Raw genomic sequence first — 21,442 nt, forward strand, 5'->3', positions numbered from 1 at the left:
TTTTAAAAACAAATTTACTTCGAAAAAATTAAGATTTTTTAGAAACTATAAATTAAACAAAAATTACTTTTTTTGAAAAAAAATTTTTTTCAAAAAAAATCTATTTTTTTTTTTTTTTTTTTTTTAATTTTTTTGGAAAAAAATAATGTTTTCTTCTTTATTTGGGCATATTTGGAAGATCTTTTTTCAAGCAATCGTACTGCTTTAACTGCATATAGACAAAATGTCAAAGCGCGTAAGCGCCGCGTTGCCGTCTAACGAATAAATATTGGTACGGAACCCATAGGAATGCAAACAAAATTTATACTTATTGTTAAAATCTCTATAAAATATCTGATAATTTGATGTGCATATGTCTAATGATCATTTTTGACCGCCAAATGGCATTTTTTTTACTTTTTTCGTTAGATCTCCGAAACCGCTGGACCTGCCCTCATGAAAATTTGATCAATTCTTCATCTTGTCAATACAAGTCAAATGTTTTTTGAATTATTAAAATCGGACGCTCCGTTCTCTTAAAAACTGAGTTACCGTTTTCGGCACTTTTTGCCCCGTATCTTTGGAACGGCTGGACCTGCCTTCGCCAAAAACTAATCAGCACGTCTCCTTGTCAATACGAATCGAATGTTTTTTGAATTATTCAAATCGGTTGATCCGTGTTCCCGAAATCGTCGAAGAAAATTTGTATCTGCACATACATACACACACGTACATACATACATACATACACACACACACACATACACACACACACACACATACATCCATTTTTTCTAAGGTATGCCAAAATGTTAAGAAACCTCTGAAACGTAAAGATATATAAAATTTTTCATTTTCGATTTTTTTGCGATTACTATAACTTACCCTACGGGAAGTTAATAAACAGTTGAAAATTTCATCTTCTCAAAAGTCTCAAATTCGGTTGATTTAGTCAATTGTTTCACATTTCGTGAAGTTTAACCTTTGTCTATTATTTTAGCTAAATGATGATAAACATTTTGTTCCCAAAACCGTGCAATTTTAAATAAATTTATATTTTATTTCGACGCATTGGCCCTGCTAAATATTTAAATAAATATATGTTTAAACGTGGAACAAAAAAACCTCAAAATACATTTATTTATAATTACTAATAAATTTTTATTATCTAATATCACATTAATTTGCTTTAATAATTTGCTTTATTATAGTATATTTTTTATATTTAAATATTATATAAATGACTTATATCAGAGCGTATATTGCTTTGCACAGTAAATGTCAAATGCAAAACTTGTTATCTGTAGCTGAAATTGCATTATTTATTTAATCTTAAAAGCAGCGGTCGGACATCCACCTTTAGCATTAATTTCATTAATAACATTCTGAATGGTTTTTGCAATTTGTTTCTCAACGACAATTCGGATCACATCTCTGAAAATAGTTGTAGTCACTCTAGACAGGGCATTTACCAGCCAATCAGTCAAAATATTGCCTCTTAAGTGCACTCGAATTTTTCTGAAAGTTCAATAAAAATTATATAACATTTCTTCGTAGCTATATGATTAAATATCTTACTTGAGTTGTGGTACTTCAAAATGTTGAAGATATATTGTAAAATCGTGTAGATCAGCAATCACATCTAAGAAAATTTCAGTTCCTCTAATCTTTGCCACTACATTGCCTTTAGGACCAATATTCATAATTTTTGCTAAATATTTGTAATCCAGCTATAAAAATATGATAATTATCAAATGTTAGTGGTTGTTGAAAAGCAAATGAAGTAATTTATATAAAAGATTTGATTAAAAAATATGTATGCGAGCGTATGTCTGCATATTCATGAGATTGTGGGTATGAACTAATTTTAAATTATTATCTATATATGGAGACACTGCTTATATCATGTATAATATAGTGTATGAATGCCCATAAGGTTAGAAACCAGTGAAATAAATCAAAATACGAAACCAGTGGTGCATGGCATCGTGCCTTAAAGCAAATTGCTGAAACTTCCCGTACGAAAAATTAAAATTTTTAAAAAAGTTTCAAGAATTTTTGAACACTAAAAACAATTGATTTTTTTTTTCATTTGTTGAAACTTTTTGAAAAATTTTGAACTTTTTTTCAAAGCAATCGTGCAGCGTGGCTGTGTTATAGAAGAAATATCGAAGCGCCGCGTCGTAGCCTAACGGATAAATGTTGGTACCGAACCCACGTAAATGTAAACGAAAATGGTGCTTATTATTAAAATCTCTATAAACATCTGATAATTTGATGTACACATGTCTAATATGTCTGATATGCCTAATATGTCTAATGATCATTTTTGATCGTCAAATGCCTTTTTTTTACTTTTTTCATTGAATCTCCGAAACCGCTACACCTGCCTACCCAAAAATTTAATCAACTGTTCATATACAAGTAAAATGTTTTTTAAATTATTCAAATCGCACGCTCCGTTCTCTCAAAGTGCCAAAATTACCATTTTGGCACTTTTTGCACCGTATCTTAGAAACGGCTAGACCTGTCTTTGCCAAAAACTAACCAGCGCATCTTCTTATCAACATGAATCGAATGTTTTTTAATTATTCAAATCGGTTAATTGGTATTCTCGAAAATGCCGACAAAAATTTGTATCTGCACACACACACAACACGCATACACACACAAATACCACACATACCTCAATTTTTTTTAAGGTAAGTCAAATGTTCACAAACCTTTTAAACGTAAACGACAAAAATTTAAAATTTATTCTAAAAATTTTAAAACTGTTCCAAAGATATCGGTTGGGAATAGAGCCGAAACGTTTCTTCGTAATTAGTTGTACAAAAATATGAGTTTGCGACAGGTCGTTTAATTTAAAAAATTATCGAAATTTGCAATAATGCTCTACATAAAAAATTCAAAATTCCATTGTAACATTTTTAAAATCATGCTAACAAATGGCAAAATCTAAATTATTTTAAGTCAATCATTTAAATATATCGGAAAGTACATTCCCTTAAAGGCAGTTAACTGGTGGACATGTATACTGGTGGAGAGGTATACTGGTGGATAGGCATACTGGTGGGCAGGTTTACTGGTGAATTATTAAATTAGTGGACTGCTAAATTGGTGGACTGGTAAATTGGTTAACAGGTAATTTGGTTAACAGGTAAAATGATAAACAGGTAGAAAGATAGACAGATAGTCATATAGACATGCAGAATCAAAAACAAAATAGCTGGGAGACTAGATGTAACGCATATTCATTTTTATTCAAATCTTTAATTGAAAATAAAACACGACGAAGCATGAATGGGAATATAAGTTTAAAAACTTGATCCGTTATTTCGTCAGAAATATTGATCAACAATGTTATAATAACTTTGCCAGGGTAATGTTTCGGTTGGTACTTTTTACCTCATCCATCACATGTAATATTTTATAGAGATTATATGAAAAAATGTTGAAACTAACATAAAAACTAGTGGGACGAGGGGTGCATGGCATCGTGCATTAAAGCAAATTGCTGGAACTTCTTCAAAATTACTCTGTAAAATTAGATTTTTGAGAAACTCTAAATTTTTGACAAAAATTTCCTTTCTTTTTGAAAAAAAAACTTTTTGAAGATAAGTGTATTTTGAAACATTTTGCAAATTCTGAACTTTTTTTCAAGGCAATTGTATTGCTTTAACTGCATAGAGACGAAAATATCAATGCGCGTAAGCGCCGCGCCGCCGTCTAACGGATAAGCATTAGTACGGAACCCACAGGAATGTAAACAAAATTTATACTTATTGTTAAAATCTCTATAAAATATCTGATAATTTGATGTGCATATGTATAATGATCATTCTTGACCGCCAGATGGCATTTTTTTTTACTTTTTTTACTAGATCTCCGAAATCGCTAGACCTGCCTTTGTGAAAATTTGATCAGTTCTTTATCTTGTTAATACAAGTAAAATGTTTTTTGAATTATTCACATCGGACGCTCTGTTCTCTAAAAACTAAGTTACCGTTTTTGGCACTTTTTGCCCAATATCTTCAGAACGGCTAGACCTTCGCCAAAAGCTAATCAGCACGTCTCCTTATCAATACGAATTGAATGTTTTTTGAATTATTATACACACATACATCAATTTTTTCTAAGGTATGCCAAAATATTCAGAAACCTCTGAAACGTAAAGATATATAAAAATTTTGATTTTCGATTTTTTGCGATTACTATAACTTACCCTATGGTATGTTAAATAACAATATATCCTTTAAAACAATGAATTAATGTATACTTGAAAATTAAATCAATGTCTGGATAAATCGTAAGAATACATCTTTTGCTCTCTAATTTTAAATATTGTTGTCAAAATATTCCTAACTTTACTTGTACTTTGTACTTGAGTTATCGGTTGTAAGCCTTTTCATTTGTCATTTTTGAATTATCTGTTTATTACAAAAGAAATTACTTAATATTCGGCCACATAGTGAATATATATATATATATATATATATATATATATATATTCGGAATTCGGCCGAATATATTAAGGCTAAGTAGCGAATAGTGACCGCATATTCCTTGTAAGCCTAATTATTACAAATCAAAAGAATGATTTTAATCAGTTAATTTTCTTGATAATGCCGAGAATAACAAAAAGTAAGTGTATTTGCATACTTACACTTGGGTGTTTAAAACGCAATTGTTAAGAAAGTTGGTGTATATGATGAAAATACGTTAATAATAATTGCACACAAGAATGATATAAGGTTTCAAGCGCTTTAATTTTACGAGCTTGAAACCGGAAAATGAATTTTACCTTCAAAGAATCAAACTTAAGTCCCAAGGATAATCTGAGTAATTTATTGTTATAGTGCAAGGTCGCATTTCCTGCGCGGCTAACAGTCGACAAATCGCTCAATGTGCCATTTGTTAACTCCAATTCTCCATGATACGTGATCAAAGCTGGTTTCTGCAATTCATAGACAATGTTGTTAAACTTGATTACAAAAACATACAAAAACAATTTGTAACATATATTTTATTTTTGGAAGTCTAAAACAAAACATTTATACCATGTATTTTATGCAGTAAACATAATTACGATGGTAAGAATGATTTTTTATTATTTTGTTCAAGATTTAATCGAATCTAAATATATCAATCAAAGCAAATGAAAGCTGTTAATCCGTTTTATCAAAATTGGAGCATCGATAACAAAAAATGTTTTTGATTTGAGCTAAAAATGTATTTTTCCATTTATTAATATTACAAATCAAAGTTTGAAATCATTTATTATATTAAACTAGTAGATAGGTTCTCCAGAGCTGTACTTTATACTACTGTATTTGCATCAGTAGGATTAAAGTGATGGACTGAGATTTAAACATATATTGATTGAAAAAAAAACAGACTCGTATTGATAATAAAAATTAACATTAGACTTCGTTTTCGAATAATACATAGAAGGCGTTTTTTACATATACTTCATACAAATAATAAAACAATTATCGGAACGCATTAATTATCTGCGCAGAAGAAATTAATTTGAGGAACAATTTCTATCAGGTTTAAATTAGGCGCATTATAAATATTACTTCCTAACTTTATACTTTGAGCACTTTCACTCTCATTATGAATGTATAAGGAATGACGAATGTATTCAGAGAAAACAGTCAATATTTGCCTATTTTCTAAAACTAAGTATGAAAGGATTATATTTACCGCACTAAATCCTTCTTTAATATCAGGCATTGCCAGAGGGTCCAAATTTTTATCAGAAAAGAAAAATCCAATGTCATCCATAATGGTATCTAAGATATCATTTATATTTGCTGCAATAGGTTCACTTCTTGATTCTGATTTGGCTAGCTCACTTTGGAATTTTAAAGCAAAAATAAAAAATATTGATTATAAACGTTGCCTAACACATATAATAAAATATTGGCGCTATATTTCAGAAAACTATTTTTTTTTAAATTGCTACTTCTTTAATGATTGGCAATGTTAGAGTTCAGTGCAAAATTTCTAAGAATTTTATTTAATTTAATGCTGCCAAAATAAAAATTATAGTAACAATATTAGTTTTAATATTGTTACTATAATTCCAGAAAATTCAAATGGAAAAAAAGTTAAGAGAATTTTATTTTAAACAAAACAAACATCTTTGATTTATTGATCATTTGTTCATAATATTAAACGCGCTTGTCATTTTTTAAAAACCTCAATAACTTTTTATCTACTATGTAGTAATTGCTTATTTTTTTCAAGTTTAACTATTTCTTCACAAAATAGTAAATAAACAAACAGAATAAAATACTAAATAAACAAATTGAAATACATCTATATATATTAAAATTTAAGTTTTCTTAGAAAGAATTATTGTTTATAATTTTCAAATTTTTAAACCAATAATCTTCCTTTTTTCTCAAAAATATATTTATTTAATTTAATGGAAATATTTTTTTTTCAGGAACTTCAAAACTAAAATTTTTCTAAATTATACATCAACTAAAATCAAATCGTATCGTCACTAAAAATTATATTTGAAAATATGCTGAACTATAGATGTTTTGATGTTTATCATAATGTTACCAATACCGCTTGAGAGTACTTGAAAGCAATTATCATTTGAGAAGCTACAAGAATTAAGATAATAGAATATCTTCTATACCAGTAATCTTAACTACAGCAATTAAAGAAATTAATAAAACAATAATTGTAATATGATTATCTAAAATTTAAAAAATAAAATAAATTATTAATTGATATTTCTAGGTACTTGTTTTGGTAAACAATTATAAGGTAAAGAATAGGAAATCCGGTACATATTAGAAAAAGTTTCTGAAGAAGGGGTAATCCCCGAAAGTTTAGTTTCAAAGTCTCTAAGGAAAGGGATATATTGTATTTCCGAAAAGCAGAGTGAAATAATAAAATATATATACCAAACAGTAAATCAATTATAATAATTCAATAATTATGTTAGAATGAACTCACTTTGGAATGAATTTCCATAAATCATTATCAAAAGCTTCCATATAAGAATCACATTTCGTAACCGCTAATGCGATTAGAAAGCACAATAACACTTTCATATTGCAAATTAAACGTATGAAATTTTCTGCTCAAGTTAAATTTGTCTCAAATCAAAAATCACAGTTCTGATAAATCGTTCGTGTTCCGGCTTTATATAGCACATAGATCCACTTGAAATCACGAAAAATCAATCGACGACAAAGGGGTATTAAGAACCTTCTCACGGTTGGTTGATAACGATTTTCGTAATAATGAATATAAACAAAACATTGATTAGTAGCTCACGACCTTATCTGCATGCATATCTTTAAGATAGGCGAGACTTGACACCGGCCACTTGTCATTTGATACTTTTTTTGGCATTTGATACATACTCGTAGATTATTGCACAACGATGATCTGCGAACAACGGATGACAATTCGCATGGGAAACGAATTGTAAACATGTTGAAGTATAATCATTTCAAAATTTCCACTGTTTCCTCTTCAATATCTATTTTTCCATAACGCGCAATCACTTATAACTGAAAAAATATATATAAACAATTTTGTGGTCACAATATCTTCCCTGAATCTTATTGGAGTCCATCTTAGCATTCTGATCTGCTTTCGGGCAAAAAATATTCGATTTGCATTTCATGATGAAGCAACATCATGGCTAAATGGAAAAGCGGCTAATATTCATAATTCTTTAGCATAAAAATGATCTTATCAAGAGTTTCGCTCAGATCGAAGTAAATTATGAACAAAACCATGCAAATCATCGCCAATAATTCGAAAACGCATATGAAACGAATTGTCAACAAGTTGAATTACGTATAATCATTTCATGTTTACCATTCGATTTTCATCTATTATTTTTCCGTCACTCCCAATCATTTATAACTGCAAAAAATATGTGATTTTTTTTATTTATGCTGAATAACTGCAATATGATTTAGAACAATATTTTTTTTGAATAAATCAATATTTGAGCCGCTCAGTGCACACATCGACTAACTCCATTTTTTGAAAAAACTGAGATATTATTGTGAAAGTACTCAGTGTAATCATAACTGTTAGTGATAATAATGACTTTTCGGAATAATGAAAATTAACACTGTAAAACATATTTTTTTTGACCTCTGAATAATAAGTCATTTATTTCAGAAGACATTTTGATTAACTCCATTTTGTAGTGCATATGTTCCGGCTGGACCGGCTTACATACTAAAATTCGTGTACCCGGCAAAACAGAAATATTAAAACTGTCTTAAGTTTATTGAAACTTGTTTAAAATACGGAAATAAGAGCTAAGTCAATTGAAATGAAATTTCTGGTCAGTGGAAATTGCTATTTACCTATTGACTCTAGATTATTGAGTCACATGCAAAAAAAATCGAGACATTTTTTCAATAGATAATTGGTACAATATAATAAAAACATGTAAAAGGAAAGCGCCATTTTAGTTAATCCAAATATTCCACTAAGATTTTTTATTAACAAAGCCATTAGAACAATCACTAACAGAAAAGTAACCATTACAGAGTGTCCAGTACATTTGCTTAAAATACGCTGGATAAAGTTAGAAATCTTATATAAGCCAATCTTATATAATTTAAATGTGTATATAATGAAGATACGTATTTTAAAGCTAAAGTCTGTACCAGGTTGACCAAAATGTTTGAATAATATACAATAGTCGTTATTATATTATAAAGCTAGAACTTTGAAAAAGGAAAAATTGAGAGACATAAAGGACTTGCTAAAATTCATTCCCCCCACTACGAAAAATTGACAGAAATTATTCTAATCATCATAGAATATAGCTGATAGAGAAAATATTATTTATAGTATTACTGATTAATCACAAATAATATATTACAACAGTTAACATTTATTTTTATAAAAATGCATTAACACAAATATATAAGAATTAGGTTTATTATTTTTTTTCAGTTGACAACTTGATTAACTCCACAAGTCATATCAAATCTTTAACTTGAATTATAATTATTTACTCACTATTTACTGTAATTAACCTTATATACCGTCACATGTAAGCTATATATGTATTTATAAGTTCTACATTATATTTTCCAACTTATATTATTACAGGAATTTTTAAAAGCAATGTGCATTACTTCATCGCTTTTCTCCACTTTCTGTTTTTTAGAGTTAGTCACTGTGTGCACTGAACAGCTCATTTATTAATCAGAATTACTGACATTAAGTAGGTGCACAACTTTAGATAATTCTTTTTTGTTCTTTTCAAAGTCTTTCGGCTTATTAATATTGTATAATATTCTGTACAATTTGATTCTGTATTAACTTTAGTGAAAATTATCGCTTTTAGTTTATGCATGTTTATGCATTTGTGCTGGGCGATTAGGAACTTTGTTTTCGGCAAATTAAAGTCTCATATAGAGTAGAGCACCAAAATAGTTTGAAAAGCAAAACATTGTTATTTTCTAACGATACTATTATAATGCAGAATGCAATTAATCTGCAACCAGAAATCTTTTTAAATTGGGCGACGTCGCAATCAGGAGGTAAACGGTCACATTATCAAATTTGACAGTTATTCGTTTGACATGTGTTATTTATTTTGATATAGCTGGTTTGGTTTTCACAGTAATTGCTAAAGGTCAAATAAGACCTTTGTACCCCGCATTACTCTGAACCTACTCATCGTATATATTCAAATATTTGGTATGTTATTGTAATTGCAAAAATTCTTAATTTTGAAAAAATCGAGAGAATTCGAAGCAAAAAATCCGGGATAAGTAATGCTTATAGAAAAAACAGGAACCCATTGTGGATATACTCGCCCGCAGGTAAGCGGTTAAGAGCGACGGGACTTGTTTCAGAGGTCCCGGGTTCGATACCCACTTCGAGCAGCCTGTTGTCAGGCAGCAGTGACAACGATTTTCATTTGAAAATATAGATAGCAATATGCTTCCAAGTGATAGATTAATTCTAATAACCAAAAATCATCAGATATGGATGGATTAACCATTCGGTTACCATCTAAACATACAAAGTAAGGAGAAGTTTCAGCCCAACAGCTCATAGGATGTAATTTGCTGTTCTTACTTCTGTTTGCTGTTCAAAAATAATAATAAAAAAATGTGGATATTTGGGACTGTCCCGGCCAATTTGTGAGGTATGGTCGCCTTACTAGTAGAGTTTTCCTGAATCTTATTGAAGGTCATCGCAACTTAATTCTGCTTGTGAGCAAATAATATATGATTTGTTATTTCTCGAATACCATGTTGAAGCAATTACGATGTAGGAAAGTGAAAATTTATAGAAAATACACTATTCTCTATCATAAATAAGACCTTTATTTCATTGATGTTAACATTGCTCACCATCCGTTATGTGAAGCAAATTCTTGCAACATTTTCATATCTAGTCTTCTAGTTTGATAAATTAATCCGACGTTTTAAAATTTATATTCTAAGCCACACTACAAATTCATTTTTATTTATTTTGTTCTTAAATTATGTTTTTACACAAGTTTGTTGTTAATAATCTGCATAGATGTTTTTTGAACGTCAAACTTTCTCATTTATATTTTGTTAATTAGATTTTTATTTTGTTATGTTAAATTTTTATTTTCTGTTCAATCTTCACCCGAAAAGGACAAGAAATACAAGTCACAATCGTACCCCAAAATTTGTCACTAACCATACCCAATGCACACTTTTGAAAACAAATCATCTTTATGAGTGAGCTAAATTATCAAATTATTAAAAACTAATTGCTGGTAAATAACTACTAATTTGCAATTTACAGCAAAATAACAAAAAAAGTAATTTATCTGCATACAACAGTTGAAGAATTCGAACATGAAAGCTTACTTTCGAATCTTTAACAGCAACCCCTACTGCATTAATAATCAAATCTTCAAATAAATACAAGAGTAAGTTGTTATTCGAATTAAAAATTTGATAAAATAAAATGTTATGATAATGCTACGGATATATATTCGTATTTGTTGATAGTAAAGTTATGTATTTGCTGTACGATCAGGCGTTTTAGACATAAAACCTAACTACAGATACAGAATGCACATACGTTAAATAACAATTTTATAACTCCTACTCTTTGATGTTTTTTTGATATAATAGCACATACGCGATGTTAGGGTTTAAACTGATAACAAGAAATATATGAATAGTTTACCCACTGCAAAGCACACTGCATGTAAATTCCCTTAATAGTCTATGCAAGTGCCAATCTAATATGTAACTTAAATTTAATTACTTTATATTTAATAATTATATTTAAATTAAATTGGCACATTTAGAGTTTCAAGAATTTGATATATTATTACCCCGCTTTTCATTCAGTAATTTTTAATTACGAAGCAAAATCCGATAATTTATTTTTAAACTATATTGTTATGTGACATGCTCAACGAATTGACTAAGATTGAAAAAAATGAGGTAGTGAAGTAGATATGTATGGTACTTATAGTTGCCTATCAGTATCTTCGATTTTAATATTCAATTTCTCTATTTTTTGCAAAAAAAATTGCTCTTTGTGCAAACCATTTATCAACTGTGTACTGTTGATGCCCATCTGAAAATATTTGTACAATGGGAAAATAGAAGGGACAACCCTTGAGTAAAGTAAAATTTATGCTTTATCATAAAATATAAATTAAATTTGGTGGTAAAAAATGATTCGATTACTGAAATGACAATTTTAAAATAGAGATTTATGGAAGGAGAGTTACTAAAAAATTACTAAAATCATGTCAAATAATAGTCCAAATTAAAATTAAAAGAAAATTGTTTCTAAAATTAAGAAAAGTAGAGGTAAAAAATAGGAATAATTCTTGATAAAAATAAATAGTTTTTCGAAGTACAAAGAGTTTCATGTATTTTTTAGTTTCAAATTATAGAAAATTAAAATGTTAAGGCAATAGTAGGCAATCCTTGATAAAAAAGTATGTTAAAGTAAAAAGAGTTGTATGTATATGTATATATAGTAAAAATTATAATAAAAAAGTCGATCCCTAAATTAAAAAAAGTATTTATGTTGGACAACCCTTAATTATATTAAATTATATTTTAAAATAAAATTTAAGCTTTTTCTTCAAGCTCAAAAATCTGAACTATTAAAATTATGACCAAAATATTCAACGACTGAACGCAGGATAAAAAATGATTGATATGCTAAAATGGCTATGAAAAAATAAAGGTTGGTGATCAAAAAAGTAAAAAATCTGGGTTGTATGTATTTTTGCCGCATTATGAAAAAATAAAAACAAAAAGTTTTGTACAGAACTTACAAAAAAAAATTAAGAGTGAACAACCGTATTACTTAGGGATAAAAAACATCGATAGTTACCGATTCTCAGACTTACTACTTATATAAAATTTGGTAAGAATCGGTAAAACCTTTTCGAAGGAGTACTGGAACGAACTTTGTGACACGAGAATTTTATATATAAGATATCGTGTCATTATAATAATTATTATCGCTTAAACAATTACACCGTTTATGAGTGTATATATCAGATGGACATTAAATTCGATTTCTATTGACGGCTTGAATAATTGTTCTAGTAATCACAGATCCAGCCGTTCACAAACGCACTGAAAAAAACTACAAAAACTGATCTTTAGTAGTAAAAAATAACATTGGATTATTCACATCAAATTACCAAATATCGTTTTAACAGAGATTTTAACAATATATTAATTTCCGTAATGTGAAAATATCGAATTACTTACGTGTAATACCTAAATAATATTGTTAACTTTTTTAAATTTAAAAATTGCTCTCAATATTTCCAATGATTTTCAAGAAGAGATTTTTAATAAAATATACCAATTTCCAAAAGTTTACTAATATATTTTATTTTTTTTGCTTGTTTCAAATTTGTATTTGTATAACTATTTCACTTTAATTAATTTAATTTTTTCTAATATTTGTTCATAGAATAAAAAGTTTCAGCTATTTTTCTAACACGTAGATACGACGTTCATAGTTTTATGTTTTTGATTGTTTATTCATTTATTTATTTAATTGTGTCTTTTTTTCTTTTTTATTGTTACTTCATTTGTAATTTATTATGTATTTAGAATATTATTTAATCTTCAAAGTAATCTAGATTAAAAACATCAACACAAAAAGGGATACCAATGGGTGAACTCTATTTTGGTCATAACATTACATATTGTCATTCATAATTACTAAAGCTTTTGTTTTTTATATTATAAAAGCAGATTGTAATTAAATCTAGTAAAAAAAACTAGTTGGTATTGGTATTTTGCCTTGAGGCAAGTTACATGAACTTGCAAATAAATTAAATTATTAATTTATGAGTGATTGAAAGTATTCCGAGTGGATTTTTTACACACAATTGAAAACGAACGAACACGTCAAATTTTCAAAAATCAATTCTTTATTATTATATATTTTATTATATTTTTTTATAATTGAACCAGTTTCCGTATGACTTTAATGCTTTAGTATGTTCATTAAAACCAAGTACTCTATCGTTATACCAAGTAAATCGTCTAATTTTAATTTTAACAAACGTTAAAAAAACTACTCATTTTCTCAAACTTTGATGAGTTTTTCAAATTTAACTACTTGTCGCAAGGCCGTAATATTTCAGTATATTTTATAAGATCATGATATATATCGCCAAAAAAGTTGCATAATAATCTGCTTAAATTAATTTTTTTCACCTAAATCTAATCAGTATCATTCCCAGCTAATATTTTTCGAACAGTTTTTGTTTTTTTTTTAAATCGATTCGGTACTATGAGCTTAAATGTGGACAAAAAGTTTAACACTTTTTTCAAATTACAAAGAAACGACTCGGCAGATCGTCGCACAAAACTGACAATATGATAGTCCTCATTGAGATACATCAAATAGCTGAACTCAATTCAGGCGTTTGTGAGAAAACGTCGATCAAAGTTCTAATTTTTAAAAATGCCAAAAAACGATACAAATTTTTGCAAATTTCTAAAGACACATTTTGACAAATTTTTAAAGTTAAACGAATTGCCGTAGAGCTGTAATATTTTAGTATGATTTATAGGACTATAGTATCTACAGTCAAAAAAAAAAAAATCATAAAAATCGTCGAATTTTTTTTTTAGCACTTTATTACAAGAAATCCCGGCCGATCTTTACCAAAAACTAATCAGGTTGATTCCCAACCAATATCTATCGAACATTTTTTGAATTTTCAAAATCGATTCAGAACTGCGGGCTAAAACGTGGACGAAAATTTTTTCACTTTTCTGCGATTTACAAAAAACGGCTTGGCCGATCGTCACACAAAACTGAGAAAAGCTAGTCCTCATCGAGATACACCGAATGGTTTTTAAATTTTTGAAATCGGTTCAGCAGATTTACGGCAAAAAATCTGTTCACACACACACACACATACTTTTTCCATTTTTGGACTCATTCGATTCAGAATGGCTTGAAACGTCGAGAAAACATAAAATTAGCGAATCGATTTTTTTATGAAAACATAAACTTCTCCTTCGGGAAGTTAACTAGTGGTGCATGGAACCGTGCCTTAAGGCAAATTGCTGGTTCTTCTCATACCAGAATGAAATATTCGAGAAAAATATCAATGAAACATAAAAATATGCAAAAATTTTCATTTTCGATTTTTTACGATTACTATAACTTGCCCCACGGGAAGTTAACAATACATTCGTTTATTTTTTAATACCATTCATAAATATTGTATTTGACTTTTATATGGAAATTGATCTTAAAGTGGTGTATTGTAATCAGCACCGTGGACCCACATATTCGTTTCGAGAACCCTGATTCTTTTTACTGACATGGATTCATGAATGTTGCTATGGACCCCTGATGAGGCCACTTTCTGAATCACTGGTCTAACTAAACAACATTCGAAAATATTATGAGTCTACGAGAGCAATTCAATTAAAAAAATCATAAAATTTTCGAATAATGTAAAAAATACATTGTGTATATATTAGATGCGTATTCATTTTTCATTTAATAATGTATCATATAGAAACTATTTTAAGGCGTTGGGTTTGTAAATTTCTATAAGTTTTTTCAATTTGCAATAGTTTCTAACATTATAAATCTATACATTAACTGTGCATACTTATACAAGCCACCCCCACTACTACAAATACTTATTAATATTGTATTCTTATTGATGGATTGACACATATCGGGAAATTTATGCCACTTGCACCTAGATTGAAGTTCATTTTATCTGAATATAAAAAAATAGTACATAAAATTGCAATAAAATATACAAATACGCTTGAAATATATCGACAGAATACTTTTCTTTGTAGTTTTCTTTATAATAACACGCGGAATAAATCGTTTTGCAGGAAATAATTATTGAGTTGTAAATCATTTTACAACAGGAAATTATAGTTTTACAATTGTTCTAACTATTTGTGTGGCTATAAAGTTCTTTTTGAACAAAATTATTGTAAATATTATTACGTAAATAAATATATTAACATACTAACAAATAGAACGCAATCATTTCTGTAAATCATTTCAGCATTTATTACCACATGAATGGCATCTATTGTTAAAATAAATTGAAAAAATATATATTAAAAACATGAAATAATATTACCTAATATTACGTATTAATTAGTATAATGAGTATTTTGCTGTTACGCGCAAAAATAAATCAAATCATTAACGAGTATAACAAGTATTTATCTTCTTGTAGAAAAATTTAATCTGATATCATTTAATGAAACTTAGCCATGAATTTGTAAACATATTTTGATTAAAATCAAATTTATCGAAACTGAAAGAATGGTCAAAACGAAAGATAAATATCATCTACTTATTTTCATAGTGCAATATCTGCGTTGCAAAAATAAAATACTTGACATGTGTGAGTTCGTTACAAAAAGAGTGATCGATATCCTATGTGTGTATATATATATATATATATATATATATATATATATATATATATTATAAGTTAGATGCAAAGAGAGGTTAAACATAATAAATTTAGGTACCAAATCCATCGCCATGTAAACACGAGTTGTACGCAAGAAAAAGGTCTCTCAATTAATTCGTGATTTTACGTCGTAAAGATTTAATCATTTTACAAGGCTTTTTAGAAATAACATAAAAAATCACTGTTTACCGCGTACAACTGTTTTCATTTTGTACAAACTATTCCTTTATACTTTAAACATTAATTTTTTATATGGATTAGCAGGAACAGAACAAAAACATAAACTTCTCCTTCGGAAAGACTGAATTTACGAAATGATAGTGCCTGTTTATACAATTCACTTTATACATGATATTGATGAAAATGTGATCCTAAATATAAGGCAGAACCTCTACCATTGCAATCATTTTTATATTTGTTACATCAATCAGACATTCAAAACTATTTGCTCTATGAGCAGTCTGTTTGGAGACTCACAGACTTACTTTAAAAACTTACTAGTTCTCGAGAAGGCAATCAAGCTTTTGTTTAGTGATGTATGTATGCTGCAGCAATTCCTTGAAAAGGCTATTTTTATTTGAAATCTTATTTGAGGTCTATTATATCAGATGAAAATCTAGTATCATACTGCTTGATAGCTTGATCCCGATCTTGCTGAGGTTGAGATAAAACCCGAAACTAACCCACATTTTTATACTACTCTACGGTGATGCTATTGCAATGAATAATAAAAAAATAATAAACGCAAACCAAATTTTTTTTGTATGGTATCAGGATATGGTCTAACAATTAATAAATCTCTAAGTAAAATATTTAATAAAGTTTGTTTTATTATTGGCTATGTAGACTAGTACATATTCCATCTTACAAATATTTTTAATTTTTTATCATTTTTTATTCTTTAAGAACAATTTTTTAATTCTATATCCATTTATTGAAGTCTATCAAATATCTATCAATTAATTTTTATATGCACTTGATCGGAATTCGAATCGAGTACCCCTCTCCTGCGCCACAACTCGCTGCATTCAACGAGTTGTAAATAAGTTTCCAGCATTAAAGGACTGTAGATTGACAATGTCCAAAAACAATGATAATTGATTTATCATGGTGCTAAAAATGATACATAGATTGTATCTTCGCAAGATGAATTTCGTCGATTATCGTTGAACATATTCCAACAATAGGAAAAACGATTTATAATTATAATTTGGGTTTTTCCCATGTCCTAGTGGTTAGACCCATGGACTTCGAATCTATGAGGTTCCAGGTTCGGTACTCGCTTCGAGTAGCCGTGAAAACTTAGGAAAAAACTTTAATACATTGACACTTTTATGAAGAACGCGTTCTAAACATCATTCAGCTGAATGATCCTACCATAAGATATGGATGAATAATATAATTTTCTTTTACTTTCGAAATCATATTCAAATGATTTCTTTCACTATAGGTTTATTGTCGTGATCTTACAATCAACCACACTAGTTACTATCTGATAATGATAATGAAAAATATCTATTCATAAATAAAAATTTATCAATAAAAAAATGATTTGATACTTCTCCTAAACGGTTATTCGGATTTTAATAACTTTTTTTAGAGTTTGTCAACGGTAATGTTTAAGATTTAATGAACGATAAAACTATAGTAATATTGTAGAAATAAATGGCAAAAATTACAAAAAAAAACACTTTTAATTATTTGACATTGAAAACATTTGAATTGCCATCTGCTAGATGACTATTCACTTAAAATTCGAATTTAGCTTAAATTATGAACCTAGATAATATTAGAATATAATATATGAGAAAAATGTAATGTCTGCATTATTATTGCCGAAAAGCAGCTGAAACGTGCCAGAAATTAAAATAATATGAGATACAGTCACAGTGTGTGTTTTTCAGATGATATTATATAATTCAGTTTAATAAATAACGCAACCATTCCAAAATTGCATATACATTATTTTTTTAAATTTGTGCATGTTACATTTTGGTTTACTTTACTAAGTTATTTAACAATACAAAAAATATTTTCCTTATTCAAACAATGATTTAGGATTTTGTTTCATATGTCAAAAATTCATTTGTTTGGCATTGGATATGGACTATTTAGCAAGTTGATCTTACAATAAATCAGATTGAAGAGTGCTAATATGAACTAGATTTTACAAATTAATTCACCTGAGATTTGAACATAAACAATAATGTTTATAAAATTATTAGTAAAAAATGTACTTTAAAAATTATAATTGTCAAAAAGCAATCGCGCAAAATTCTGAAAATTATATACTAAATTATTGAACCAATTGTGTTGTGTGGTAAAATCAAGTGTGATATTGTTCTTTTGCCGCAGATACTAATTTTTTTTTTGAATTTCTTATACTGCTTATAATAAGACCATAAATGAATCACAAAGACAGGACATCAAATAGAGTATTAAAAAGTATAGGATAGGATATTTTAAAAATTGGAACTCTTGAATTGTAGACGTGGAACAGACGTGGGACAACGTCTGTCGGGTCATCTAGTATATATATATGTGTGTATATATGTGTGTGTGTATATAGATGATGCTCAGAAGTTTTACTTCTGTGGTTTTGTCTAAAGCGCAATGTCTTTTTATCTTTGTTTGACGTCGATCAGGGCCGAATTGTGTTGACGTGAAATTCTAAAGCAATACAAAATATATACTACTTCGAATGAAACTAGCATTTTATAATCTTGAGAGCGTACTTTACTTTATTATTATATAAATATTTATCCCACTGAGTCTTTTAAAAATTACAACTTTAGGCATTATCTATAAGCTTGACATTATACTTGATACATACATAAATGAACACAAATAATAAATAGTATAGAAATACGTATATTAAATATTAGCCTCTCGTAAATCAATATGAATTCATGCAAATAATAAGCAATTTAAATGTCGCAAAAATTCGCATAATTATATATATATATATATATATATATATATATATATATATATAAAATCTTATCTACATCACTATAAATGTATTAATAGTTTCAAACAAATTTATCATCACACTATTTATTAGCATCCCGTGGGGTAAGTTATAGTGATTTTTAGAATAGTAAACCAAATCAAAAATGTTAATTTTTGCATATTATTACCTTTCTAAAGTTTGTGAGCATTTTGGCATACCTTAGAAAAATGGATGTGTATGTGTGTGTGTGTAGTATGTATGTATGCATATTCGGATACAGTTTTTCGTCCACGATTTCGAGAGTACAAGTCAACCGATTTAAAAAACATTCGATTTGTGTTAACGGAGAGACGTGATGATTAGTTTTGGCAAAGGTAGGTGAAGCCGTTTCGAAGTCACGGAGAAAAGAGTTCCAAAAGTGGTAATGCAGCTTTTTAAAAAATGGAGAACCCGATTTGATGATTCAAATAACATGTCATTTTTTGACAGACTAAAGTATTCATTAAATTTTTGGGAAAGCAGGTTTTAAATTTGATAAAAAATGTTTAAAAAAATGAGCTATTTGTCGGTCAAAAATCATCATTAGACATACGCACAACAAATTATCAGATATTTTATAGAAATTTTAACATTAAGTACAACTCGTGTTTACATGTCGATTGATTCGGTACCTAAATTTATTATGTTTAACCGTTGACAGCGATGCGGCGTTTACGCGCTTCGATATTTTATCACTAAAACAGCTACGCAACGCGATCAAATCAAAAAAATTCTTAATTTTCAAGATTTTCAAACTTATAATTCCCAAAACACGGTACGGGAAGTTCCACCAATTTGCTTTGATGCAAGATGCCGTGCACTACTAGTTCATTTTTTATTGATAATTATTTTTTATAAAATTTTGTAGATTAATTTATTGACTTGATAATTAATATCTATAGCATATGCTGTATGTTACATATAAATATACATATATGTACATAAATTGTTACATGTACATGTATTACTATAATACAAATTATAATTTAACTAGTGGAGTGTGTGGCATCGTGCCTTAAGGCAAATTGCTGGAATTTCCCGTACCGTAACGAAATGTTCGAGGAATACTGAATGTTTTCAAATAGATTATTATTAATATTGTAACATTGTCTAATATTTATAAGAATTATATAAACTGAATTTCAAAGTTAAAATTATTTGTTTAAGTTATATTAGAACTTTAGTCAGAATAAAAAAAATCTGAATTAGTTTCGATATACAAAAAAAAACTAAAAAAAAAATTAAAATATACAATTTTTTTTCCAAACTCAATTATTTTGTTGAGACAAGCAGAAAGTTCTTTGAATCATTTAAATCGGACGCTTAGTTTTCTCAAAAACTGCCATTTTTTACATATTTAGCTCCGTATCTTCGAAATGGCTGGGCCTGCTTTTGCCAAAAACTAATAAATACTTCTCCCAATCATTACTAATTGAATGTTTTTTTAGATAAATCAAATCGGATACTCCGTTCTCTCAAAAAGTCGATTTCTATTTTTTGCACAGCCAAAACGGCTGGACCTGCCTTCGCCAAAAACTAATCAGCTCTTTTTCCTATCAATAGGAATCGAATGTTTTTTGAAACACTGAAATCGGTTGATCCGTGCGCCCGAAAACGTGACTGGAAATTTGTATCCATACATACATACACATACACACACACATCCATTTTTTCTGAGGTATGCCAAAACGTTCAGAAACCTTCGAAACGCTGAGAAATGTAAAAATTTTCAATTTCGATTTTCGGCTCATTACAATAACTTACCCTACGGAAAGTTAAAAAATATTATTTTACAAATTAAATATTTAATAAATCGTACGAATGCCTTCTTTACAAATAAAACAAACGCATATGAATTTTTCGATATATATGCATGTATATATTACCTTTGCAATCGCGAAAAACAGTTTGCACAAACGCTACCCATAAATTTTCTGGGCCTCCGCGGCCATTGCACCCGTCCGATGATGCAAAATCCGGTTCTGTCGCTGAAACACTTTCACCGCGATCGCTTTCATGCGAAACAGCATTGCGTGTTTCGTGTCGACAGCAAGAGTAACAAAAACAAAAACATATGTACATAACGTATTAATATTTAAAATGGGACTCCTCACGATAATAAATAAACAACGATATAAAAATAATTAGACATCAAAGTGTTCACAGGTGCGAGTCAACTGTCAAGGTCTCATTGTTAGTAAAACCTGAATAAGGCAAAAGGTGATCTAAGCCGTTACCGTTAGTACGCTTACGGCTGCAGTCGATGTCGAAGCATCACAACATTCGAGCGCGTTGTCCACGTTGGGTATCGGCGGCGTTCGCATTTCGCATTGTGTCTCATGGCTTCGACGATAACAATTCACAATGTGACTACGGTGAAATAAACTGTGCTCCTTACTATTATATGTGACTATTATTATCATTTTAACAGTTTTTGACTAAAATTCAGATCATGACAGTATCAGTTAAATTCATCAACGCCGCCGTTAATGTCTATAAAATAG

The 21,442-nt window shown here is 28.8% G+C and overlaps 1 protein-coding gene across 2 annotated transcripts; it reads right to left on the reverse strand.

The window, feature by feature from the left end:
• Positions 1–1,242: 1,242 nt before the first annotated feature.
• On the reverse strand, positions 1,243–21,206 carry LOC113370448. 2 transcript variants are annotated; one of them, XM_026611115.1, is made up of 5 exons: positions 6,961–7,113; positions 5,689–5,839; positions 4,784–4,936; positions 1,558–1,709; positions 1,243–1,497 (listed from the first exon to the last, which is right to left on the reverse strand). In XM_026611115.1, the coding sequence occupies exons 1-5, from the start codon at positions 7,056–7,058 to the stop codon at positions 1,302–1,304; spliced, it is 750 nt and encodes a 249-aa protein (XP_026466900.1). In that variant the 5' UTR covers positions 7,059–7,113; the 3' UTR covers positions 1,243–1,301. The 2 variants fall into 2 exon arrangements, with proteins under 2 accessions (XP_026466900.1, XP_026466901.1); XM_026611116.1 differs by lacking the exon at positions 6,961–7,113 and adding an exon at positions 20,825–21,206 and having other exon boundaries at positions 1,254–1,497.
• Positions 21,207–21,442: the final 236 nt, after the last annotated feature.

The sequence above is a fragment of the Ctenocephalides felis genome, unplaced genomic scaffold (genome assembly GCF_003426905.1).
Source record: "Ctenocephalides felis isolate EL2017-DRISC unplaced genomic scaffold, ASM342690v1 CF-g0.4_SCAFFOLD_01492, whole genome shotgun sequence".
Taxonomy (NCBI): domain Eukaryota; kingdom Metazoa; phylum Arthropoda; class Insecta; order Siphonaptera; family Pulicidae; genus Ctenocephalides; species Ctenocephalides felis.

What these genes read in the sequence shown, in the direction of transcription:
- LOC113370448 (XM_026611115.1), bottom strand. Translation starts at nt 7,058, where the DNA reads ATGAAAGTGTTATTGTGCTTTCTAATCGCATTAGCGGTTACGAAATGT. An exon ending in TTATGGAAATTCATTCCAAA is followed by an intron (nt 5,840 to 6,960) that starts GTGAGTTCATTC and finishes AAAATTCCAAAG; the next exon opens with TGAGCTAGCCAAATCAGAAT. An exon ending in TTAAGTTTGATTCTTTGAAG is followed by an intron (nt 1,710 to 4,783) that starts GTAAAATTCATT and finishes ATATTTTTATAG; the next exon opens with CTGGATTACAAATATTTAGC.